The sequence below is a fragment of the Mastomys coucha genome, unplaced genomic scaffold (assembly GCF_008632895.1).
Source record: "Mastomys coucha isolate ucsf_1 unplaced genomic scaffold, UCSF_Mcou_1 pScaffold22, whole genome shotgun sequence".
Classification (NCBI taxonomy): domain Eukaryota; kingdom Metazoa; phylum Chordata; class Mammalia; order Rodentia; family Muridae; genus Mastomys; species Mastomys coucha.
In genome coordinates, this window is record NW_022196905.1 from 110,561,907 (window position 1) to 110,573,281 (window position 11,375).

The window sequence follows — 11,375 nt, forward strand, 5'->3', positions numbered from 1 at the left end:
ACCCTCCCATGCCTTAGAGTGTCCAGCTGAGGGACCCTGGTCAGGAGAGCAGAGCCAGGCAGTACCCTCCCATGCCTTAGAGTGTCCGGCTGAGGAACCCTGGTCAGGGGGCAATGCCAGGCAGTACCTTTCCATGCCTTAGAGTGTCCAGCTGAGGGACCCTGGTCAGGCGGCAGCGCCAGGCAGTACCCTCCCATGCCTTAGAGTGTCCAGCTGAGGGACCCTGGTCAGGGGGCAGCGCCAGGCAGTACCCTCCCATGCCTTAGAGTGTCCAGCTGAGGAACCCTGGTCAGGGGTAGCACCAGGCAGTACCCTCCCATGCCTTAGATTTGGAAGTAGGGGGGGAAAGGCAGTTACTAATGACTGCAGATCTCCCAGCACGAGGAATGTTGGTGGTGGCTGGAGAAAGCATTGAAGAACACGCTTTGTAAGGGTTGCAGTCTCCTTGTGCTCCTTGACTGGCATGGCTGCCTCTTTCCCTCCCTCGTTCTACCCCTCCCTCTGAAGACAGCTCTTCCTGGAAGTCCTTCCAGTGACCACCCAGGAATTCGGGCTCCCTTACAACATGCAGTCACCGCTGAGAAAAGTATGCTTGTGTGTTTGTTTTGTTTCCTAAACTTTTTATCTTGCTAATTGCATGTTCTGGCTTCTTGCATAGTAGGAATTAAGAAGCTAACTCTCAAATCCTCTTCTTTTTCTCCCGTAGGGACATTAAAGCAGGAAATATCCTCCTAACAGAGCCAGGCCAGGTGAAGCTGGCTGACTTTGGATCCGCTTCCATGGCTTCTCCTGCCAACTCCTTCGTGGGGACTCCTTACTGGTATGTACACTTAGAAGACACAGTGTAGGCTTAAAGTACACAAAGGTGAGCAGGGAGCACTTGGTGTCCCTGTTCTTGTTTCTGTTTCTACAGTGGCAGGGATTGAGCCAAGGGCCTGGAGGATGCTGGGAAGTAAGTCCCTAACCTGAGCTCCAGCCCCACCTTCTTCATTTGGAAACACAGTCTTACTAACTTGTCTAGGTTGGCCTCAGATGGATTCATCCTCTATCCCCAGCTGACCTTGAATGTGCAATCCTCCTGCCTCAGGCCACCCTGAGCTGAGCCCCTAAGCCTGCACCACCTGGCTTCCTGGCCTGGTTTCATCTCAACAGTGTGTTTCCAGCCAGGCCTAGTGGTGCACCTCAAACCTCAGCATAGGCAGATGGATCTCTGTGAGTTTTAGGCCAGTACAACCAGGGTTGCATACAGAGACACTATTTCAAAAACAACAACAAAAAACAAAACAAGACAAAACAAAACAAAACTTTTTTCACAATGCACACCAATCATATTTCATTTGAGAAGGTTAGAAACCTCACTAGCTAAGAAAAATGACCTAAAATTGTTCAAACCAGGCAGCTGGCTTTGTATCTGTTTTGTGTATTATCAGCTTGCTGGGCTAGCTCCATCTAAGGTTTCACTGGAGGTCTCTTTTGAACTGCTCCCTGGAGGCAGCATGTTCAGATGAGACCAAAGATCTTCTTTACTCCTCTCTGGCTAGATACCAAGACAGAATGGAAGAAATCCAGGCTCCTGACTCAGTGGAGTTCTTTGATACTTCACCGGCCATGACGGTGTGCTAACTCGGAGTTGTCCCCCACGTTTTGTTCCAGATCCCCTTTCTGAACGTTCATGATATATCATCATGTTACCGTAGTTTTGAAAAAGACACATTCTAGAAAACCCTACTAAAAAAGTTGCTTTTTGACTTTCCTCCTCATTTTAAGGTTGTATTTACCAAGCCACTGCCAGCATGGAATGCATTGTCCAAACCAAAGAGAGGGTAGAGGCCCTCCCTCCTCAGGGTCAGGCACGCTACCCACCTTTACCAGAACCTGATTTGTTCTGTAAGTTACAGTGTCTCTGGGACAGCAGATCACATTCCTTTATGCTGTACCACCAAATATTTTTCATGTCTTTTAAAGTCAAGTCATTTGTCTGCGCTCATGGCATACTAATGCTCTACAGATCTCCACGAGGTCCCTCTGACATGCCTCTCTGTTTTTTAGATGAGGAGACAGATAGACCATAGTTGAGTAACGACCAAAAAGCAAGGCAAGAGTGAATAATGGAGCCGGGGTGTGCTGAAATCATACTGTGTTCCTTGTGTGTACAACAGTGTTCTTCAGAGTAGTTTGTGTGAGAAAATATCTGTCAGTAAAAAATTTTGAACTTTTTAAATTAATTTTTAACTGGTGTATAAAATAGTAGGTTGTGTCATGATATTTTTCTCCCAGCTAGGTCATATATGTTCTTCGTTCAAATTCACCCCTGTGCCCTCCCCCACCCTGCTACCCTACTGGCTCCCCACCCCAAATACTCCCCTTTCTGCTTGCCTCTCTCTCCTCCCTCCCTTTATCCCTCTCTTCCTCTCCCTCTCTCTTTGCCTCCTTCCTCCCTCCCTCTCCCTTCCCTCTTTCCTCCCTCTCTCCCTCTATGCCTCCTTGCTTCCATCCCTCCCACCCTCCCTCCCTCCCTCTCTCTCCCCTCTCTCCCTTCCTTCCTCCTACCCTCCCCTCCTCCCTCCTTCCTTCCACTCATCCCTCCCTCCCTCCTTCCCTCTCCCCCTCAGTCCCTCCCTCCCTCCTATATTTACCTTTCTGAGTTTCGCTTGTTTCACCTAACGTGATGACCTCCAGTTCTCTCCATTCGCCATGCCTCAGTTCCTTTTGCATTGCTATGATAAAACACTAGGACCAAGTCAACTTATTTTCATAAAATAGGAATTGGGGGCTGGAGAAGTGTGTCAGTGGTTAAGAGCACTGTCTACTCTTCTAGAGGACGCAGGTTCAATTCCCAGCACCCACATGGCAGCTCATAACCATCTGTCACTTCAGTTCCAAGTAATCTGACACTCTTACACAGACACACATGCAGGCAAACCATCAGTGCACATAAAATAAAGAGAAATTATTAATTTATCTTTTTTATTGGGGCTTAAAATTTCAGAGGGTTAGTCCATGACTCTCATAGCAGAGAACATGGCAGGAGGCAGGTGGGTATGGTCACAGGAACAGCTGAGAGCTCCCATCTTAAGGCTTAACCATGTGGCAAAGAAAACACTAGGAATGGTAGGAGTCTTGAACCTCAGTGCACACCCCCAGTAGCAAACCACCTCCAACTAGGCCACACCTTCTAGTCCTTCCCAGACAGTTCCATTAGCTGGGGGAGCACGCATTCAAATCTGTGAGCCTACAGGGAATTTGTGTGCTCATTCAAATCTCACGCCACAGATGCCTCCACTGTGCACAGGAGCTGCATTCACCTAAGCATACATCTGTTGACTTTCTAGGTTGGCTTCATTATGTGTCTTCTATGGATAACACTACAACAAACATTGGATATTTTAAATGGGGGCTAGAGAAATGGCTAAGCAGTTAAAGTTACTGGCTATTTTTGCAGAAGACTGAGGTTTAGTTCCTAGAAAATGAAGGGAAAAAAACTTAAATACCTTTAAAAATGCTTTGAATGCCCTTAAGTCTGTTGTACTGAGTAGTTTTATAAAATGGAAGTTTTGTTTGTACTGACAACTTGAGCTCTGCATGTTGCTTTGGCAGGATGGCCCCAGAGGTGATCTTAGCCATGGATGAAGGGCAGTACGATGGGAAGGTTGACATCTGGTCGCTCGGCATTACCTGCATAGAGCTGGGTGAGTAAGGAGTTGCTTCCATGGGTCTCTGCAGATCGGTCCTCATCATGCTCATCAGTTAACTCGGCCCGCCCTTACCTGGTGATTGACAGCTGTAGGTTGGCTGGGCAGTGTGACTCTATTGGAGACACTTTCCACACTCTGGTACGCCACAGAGAAGTGTTTCTTCTCTGCTGTGTCTCCATGCTATTGACTTAACTAAAGGAGTTTGAGCAGATGTGCAGTTAGCAAACCCTGAAACACAATCCAGTAAGTGCTAATACTTGAGAGACATTCCTGACCTGATGCATCACATACCCTGTCTCTACAACAACTCCATGGCTTTACTTTATATCCCAACCATACTGGGGGAAATATTAGAAGACAGATGCACCAATTGACAGTTATCCCCGGGGACTGGAATAGTGCTCAGGCTTGAGAGTACTTGCTACTCTCCAAAGGACCTTCACTGGGTCCCAGCACCCACATAGGGAAACACACACATACATGCTCATAGACACAGACACACTCACAGATACACACGTGCATACACACACACACACACACACACACACACACACACACACACACACCAAACATGATGGTGTGCACAGGTCCCAGCAGTTGGGAAGCTCATGGGGTCAGAGCAGACCACTACTTTGTTACCCATTTCAGTACTGAGCCTCATTGTACCTCAGTTTCCTCCCCTGTTGCAAGGCTCTAGTAGACACGAGTGGCATCATAAGATGTGTTTGCCCCTTCAAAGGCAAAAGTACTTATCCAAGAGTGGGGCGCCCTTGGGTCTTCTCTCTTTCTCAAGTAGAGTACAACCCACTGGTTCTAATTGGAACAGCCAGGGAGAGCTGTTAGCCATAACCCACTAAGCTGACCCCACTAAATCCTGATCTCAGTTGGCCCAAATGGTATATCCACAAAGATATGACCATTGTCTTTCTCTTAAACAGGAACATTTTAAATGTCATGTAGCAAGGTTGGCTTTCCTATTCTTTGGTCCTTTCAGGTTAAGAAAACATAGAATCTGGGAAGACAATTCAGTAGATAAAATCCTTCCTGCCTTGCCTAAAGACCAGGTTCATATTCCCAGCACAGATGTAAATGTGGCTGCCCATTTGTTTTGTTTTGCTTTTAACTTTTTTTTTTTGATTCTTTGTGAATTTCACATCATGTGCCCCAATCCCTTTCATCTCCCTATCCCTCCATATCTGCCCTCTGCCCTTGCAATCTCCTCCTTAAATAAAACAACACAAACAAACAAATCTCACCATGGAAGCGGCAGTGTGTCATGGTGTGTCACACTGTACACCCTTTTCTCCAAACAGCTTCATCTGCTGATGTTCATTGCAAACTCTGGTCTGGTACGAGGCCTCTGGGTTCTGCCACACCATCAATACTAGATCCTCACAAGGTCTCCTCTCAGACATCCTGTTGTTGCCCTGTGTCATGGAGAACCTACATCTTTAGTTCTACAGGACTGGCCCTTTCGTACACTCCAGCAGTTCATAGATGGGTTAGATATTGGGGTGGGATAACTCAGAGTCCTGGACCTGGGCCTGGGTGGATGCCAAGTTGCCCAGCCTAACAGCTCTCCTGCACCCAGGACGTCAGGGCTGGCTGTCCTGCTTTGCTCAGGCAAGGGGCAGGGCCAGCACTCCTGCCTGTGGTACCTGGCAAGGGGCAGGACCTGCTCTCTCAAGCCCATACCATCGAGGCCAGCTCTACAGCATTTTCCCAGCGAGGAGCAGGGCCTGGCAGCCCACTTACAGTCACAGAATTCAGGAGGAGGCAGCAGGTGACCTCTGAAGCAAGCTGGCTGGCAAGACTAGCTGAATCAGGAAGTTCTGGTTCAAGTGAGAGACCCCATAGAGTACAGTCAAGGAAGACACTGACACCAGTCTCTGGCCTCCTTCTGCATACACACATGTGCACCCACACATATGCAGACATGCATACCCACAGCCACTCACATGCACACCACACATGAAAACACATGTATACCACATACATGCAGACACACATGAAAGCACACCTACATATCTGTAAACATACACGCTTAGTGACCCACACTTGCAAAAATAAAGACTCCTAGATCCTTGGTCACAGGATAGCACCAGCCCTGGCTTTGCACTGGCAGACTTCTGCCACCTGCCGTGCTCCACAGATGCTGTGATGAGCTCTCTAGAAAAGACCACATGATAAATGTTCTAGACTCTGCAGGACCTGCTGTACATGTCTACACTGCTTGTACCTTCTCCACTGGAACAGAAAATACCTGTGGGAAAAACCTCACTACAAAGAAGTGGGCTGCTAGCAGAGTCTGGCCTTTGCTCTGTGGTTTTCTGTCTCAGTGACAAGCCGTGTCACTATGGCTATGATGCTGGTTTCATTTGGTTGGCTGGCTGGTTGGTTGGAGACAGGGTCTCACTGTGCAGTCCAGGCTGTTCAAGAGCCTGAGATCTTCTTATTTAGCCTACGCAGTGCTGGGAATACAGGCCTTCAGCACCAGGCTCAGCTGGCTCCAGGGGTATGTATAGCAAAGGACTTAAACACAGACCAGACCTTTCATATCCAGTGTTTGGAAGATGGCTCCAGGCTCTGGCTTTTCTACTGTGGTAGTTTCCACAGCATCTGAGGGCAGCTGTCATGGCTTGTCCCCAGGCACATTGCTTGCTCATCCTGGGCTCCCATGTAGGCTTCAAGGCCGAGTTGCTGCTGTCTACTACTGAGTTTTGGGTTTGTTTTTCTCTTATGAGACGGTCTCATGTAACCCAGGCTGGCCTTGAAATCACTGTGTAACATAGGTTGACCTTGAACTTCTGATGCTCCTGTCTCTACCTCCCAAGTGCTAGGATTGTAGACATGCTACACCACACCCAGTGTATGCAGTGTAGGGATTGAACCCAATGCTTCATTCGTGGTAAGAAAGCACTCTACCAACCAGGCTGCATTCCCCAGCTCCAACATCCTCTTTCTAAACTTCTGGGGATTTTTTGGTTTGTTTTTTTTTTAATTTAGTCCCTTTTAAAACTGCTTCTCCTGTGCAAGTCAGTGATGCTCTGAGCCGCTTGGGTTGTTGTGCCTGGGAGTTTCCTTATCCCTCTGATGGAGAGGCCATCACATGGTATCTGATGCAAGCCCGAAGACCTTGGTCTCGTCTTCCTCATCTCTATGCCTGTTTGCTACCTGTCTGTCTTTCTAGTCTATCTGGAGGGTTGGAGTAGATACTTTTGAGTGCCATGGCATATGAGTGGAGGTTAGAAAGCAGTTTTGCCACAGTGATTTCTCTTCTTCCACCACCTGGATGCAGATAAGGAGCTCAGCTCCTCAGGGTTGGCAGCAGTCACCTAGGACACTGAGCCATCCCGGCAGCCCCCACAAAAGCTCTTTGCATTAGGTTTCCCCTTATTAATTTATTTAGCAGGTTTTGTGGGGACAACCTCCCAAGGTTGAGTCCTCTGCACTGGAAATAAGATAAAGTTGGTCAGTTCCCCTGCTCCTTGTAACTCACTTCCTCCAGTGAGGTCCACCTCCAGGAGGTTCCACAGCCTTCTAGAATGGCACCACCAGCTGAGGGACCCAGTGTTGAGGCAGCCATGGGCCTGTGAGGGCATTTCATAGTCCAGCCTCAACGGGGAAGAAGCCCAGATGATCATTAGAGTGAGCTAGAGCGGAGACAGGGAGACACACGTTCTCAGCTGCTCAGGGGACAGAGGAGGACCACTGAGCAACACAGCAAGACATCATCTCCAAGACACGTTTTTAATTCAAACATTTTTTTTTAAAAGAATTAACCTGCCAGGCAGTGGTAGCACATGTCTTTAATCTCAGCCCTTGGGAGGCAGAGGCAGGTGGATTTCTGAGTTCAAGGCCAGCCTGGTCTACAGAGTTTCAGCCAGGGCTACACAGAGAAACCCTGTCTCAAAAAAAAAAAAAAAAAAAAAAAAAAAAAAAAAAAAAAAAAAAAAAAAAAAAAAGAAAGAAAGAAAGAAAAAAGAAAAAAAAAGAATTAACCTGATAAAGTTAGAGTCTAGACTGAAAACATCCGCACAAAATGGCCCATGCTTGATTGCTTCAGTGAAAAACCAGAGATGGCTCAAGAGACAGAAAAGAACCCATGTTCTTAGAACAGGGCAGGCTAATGGAGGTCAGCAGGCTCTGCTCAGGGGGTCTGAACTTAGTGCTAGAAGGAATGCGAAGCCAGTGTTGTCCACAGAAGTTCCTAGTTCTGTGTGCTTTTAAAAACTTAGTTTGCCAGAAGATCATGTTCTAGATACGCCTTGACTCTACTTCCTGAAAAACAGCCCCAAACCACAACTGTCTCTCTGTGCTTGAAACCTTTGTCCACATGGCTCTCTCTAGGAACAGTTCACCCACCATCTACCAGTTTCCAGCAGTTTCAACCAGTTTCTACTTGGTGTATGTAAACAGTTATTAGCAGCATGGTAATTGATACACATGTATCAGCTACTGGGGAGGCCAACCAGCTAGAACTGTGTCAGAGACCCTGGAGAGAAGAAGGGGAGAGATGGCAGGGCAGGGGAGGGAGGGAAGAAATCCTTGCAGGACCCTAAAGGAGCAATCCCAGAGGCAGCTACAGACATAGTTCCATAAACACTCCCAGGGGACTGCAATCAAAGTGTATTATGAGACCATGAAGGAGTAAATACATTCCAAAAGCCTAAGAAATCACTCCAAATCATCACTTTCTTTTTTAAAAGTTTTGTTTGTCTGTTTATATTGGAGACAATGCCTCACTATGTATCCCTGGCTATGCTGGAACTCACTATTTAAAACAGAGATACACCTGCCTCCTGGCTAAGTAAGACCCTGTCTCAAACAAACAAAGGAACAAATGAATGAATGAATGGACAAGCAAATGAATAGACAAACAAAACATCTCTTCTACTCCACAATAATATCTCTATCCTTCTTTCCTCCCTCCCTTCCTTCCTTTCTTTCTTCTTTTTTCTTTCTTTCTTTCTTTCTTTCTTTCTTTCTTTCTTTCTTTAATTATTTATTTCTTCCTTTCTTCATCTTAAGAACAGGGTTCCTCTGTGTAGCCCTGGCTATCCTGGAACTCACTCTGTAGACCAGGCTGGCCTCGAACTCACAGAGATCCACCTGTTTCTTCAGTGCTGGGGTTAATGGCCTATGCCACCACCACTCCCAGCCCTTATTTATTTATTTTGTGTGTATAAGTGATTTTCCACGCATTGTTTTTACTACACCATGTACACACCATGCACAGAAAAAGGTACCAGGTCCCCCAGAGCTGGAGTTGATGAATGATTGGGAGCCGTCATATGGGTGCTGAAAACTGAGTCCAGGTCCTCTGCAAGAGCAGCCAGTGCTCTTAAGTCCTGAGCTGTCTCTCGAGCCCCTCTACAATAATATATTTTTGTTCTACTTTTCTTTGCTTTCTGATTTTATTTAATGAATATGTATTTTTTAATTAAAATACATACAGAGATATTCACACCTTGTCATTGGAAAATAGCCCAACACCAATCTTTGCAGAACCTATGAAAAAATAAGGAAATTTTCTCCTGTTACTTTGAAACAGGTTCCATTGGAAGCCTTCCAGTGGACAGTGAGTGACCACCAGCCAGCACATGGCTCCTTTGAGCTGACCCTAAGAGTACAGTGAGCAGATGGTGTGTTGTGGATGGTCCTGATTTTGCTACCTAACTGAGTTATTTCAAGAAAGGCTTACTGTGTTTCCCTCCTCTTCCAGCGGAGCGGAAGCCCCCCCTCTTCAACATGAACGCCATGAGCGCCCTTTACCACATTGCTCAGAATGACTCCCCCACGCTACAGTCCAGGGAATGGTAAGACATGGTCAAGAAACTCATTGGGGGTATCTGACATTCTCATTCAGCCACATATTAAAGGTCTGCCCTAAAATGCCACTGCTTTCTTCCATCATGACAATACTAAGAATAGGTGCCCCACAAACAATGTACACACATACACACACACACACACACACACACACACACACACACACACGCGCACGCATGCACGTACACAAACACACACTTTAACTAAAGCTTCACTGGGAGCATACCAGGAGCATGCACTCTGTTACTCCCCTCCCATACCTCACCCCTCAGTTCCTGACTGTCTCATCTCTAGGTTTTTGGTGGTGGTAGTAGTGGTTTGCCAGTGGGTTTTGGGGGAAGGGGCATTGTTTGCTTGTTTGTTATTTTAAACAGAGTCTCACTAGGTAGTTCAAAGTGTCCTAGAACTCACTATGCAGACCAGGTTGCTCACAGGGACCTACCTGCCTCTGCCTCCCAAGCAGTGGGAGGCACCACGCATGCCTGGCTTCATTTCTGGTTCCCAGCAACTATGAGGTACCCTGGCTGATGTCATAGTTTGTCTCTGTGTCTTTCCGAACAGGCTGAAACAGACCATCTATTCAAAAGATGTGTTGTTCTTGGCCAAAAACCATGGCATGTTTGTAACAATTTGGGCCATAAGAGTTACAGAGAGTGAGCTGTCTAACAAGAGTGGACAGAAATGAATTTCCCAAGAGAAGAAGTAGTTTTAGTCAGAAAATATATTTCCAGGTAATTTGTCCTGAGTGCTTTCACATCCTATTAGAGGTCATGGGAATTGGTAGAGTCAACAAAGTGTTAATGAAGACTGCAGACTGGACATTAGGAAAGTTATTATTTTTGAGGGAAAAAGGAACCCCTACCTGGGGAAATGGTCCAGTTGGCATCATGCTTGCTGAGCATACACAGGGATGGAAATTCAGGCCCCAGAACCAACGCAAAAGCCAGACCCCATAATCCCAGTGTGGGGAGAGAGAGGGGATCTCTAGAGCCCACTGGCCAGCCAGTTTAGCCAAATTGAGAGACCCTGTCTCAAAAGAATAATGTTGCCAGGCATGGTGGCACATGCCTTTAATTCCAGCTCTCAGGAGGCAGAAGCAGGTGGATCTTTGTGAGTTCAAGGCCAGCCTGGTCTATAAATTGAGTCCAGGACAGTTAGGGTTGTTATTCAGAGAAACCCTGTCTTAAAACAAAAAGGTGGAGGGTGATTGTGAGAGACACTTGATATTGACCTCTGGCCTCTACACCACACGCACACTCATATGTACACACATACACACACACACACATGCACACTCACATACACAGCTTGTACATCCACGCACATACACACAGCATACACACCCACATGCAAACACATTCGTGCGCGCACACACACAACATGCACACTCAGATGCACACCCAAGCACATCCACACAGCATCCACACATGCACACACATGTATACATATGCATACACAAACATGTATACACACACACATACAAAACCTCCCAAGTTGCAAAGCCTTCTCTCCCGTGCACCTCGAGTTTGTATGCCAAAGGTCGCACAGCCTCTCACTGCTCTCCTTGCTGTGTTTGCTCTCACAGGACAGACTCCTTCAGGAGATTCGTTGATTACTGCTTACACAAAATACCTCAGGAAAGACCAGCTGCGGTGGAACTATTGCGGGTAATTTTTCCAGTTTCCATCTGAGGGGGAGCCATGAGGTCTGGCCACAGGAGCCGGCTCTTGCTCCATGATGGAGCAGTGTGACACACTGGCTCATGCAAAGATAGAAATAGGCATAGCCGGGCGGTGGTGGCGCACGCCTTTAATCCCAGCACTTGGGAGGCAGAGGCAGGTGGATTTC

General features: G+C 47.0%; 1 protein-coding gene across 2 annotated transcripts in view; it reads left to right on the forward strand.

Annotated features, from left to right (window-relative positions):
• The window catches only part of Taok3 (TAO kinase 3), a 165,469-nt gene that overhangs the window by 92,248 nt on the left and 61,846 nt on the right, over positions 1-11,375 (forward strand). For both annotated transcript variants that reach the window (XM_031337622.1, XM_031337623.1), the window contains 4 exons: positions 707-820; positions 3,598-3,689; positions 9,421-9,514; positions 11,113-11,194. In XM_031337622.1, coding sequence (XP_031193482.1) covers positions 707-820; positions 3,598-3,689; positions 9,421-9,514; positions 11,113-11,194 — 382 coding nt within the window. The remainder of the gene's footprint in view (positions 1-706; positions 821-3,597; positions 3,690-9,420; positions 9,515-11,112; positions 11,195-11,375) is intronic.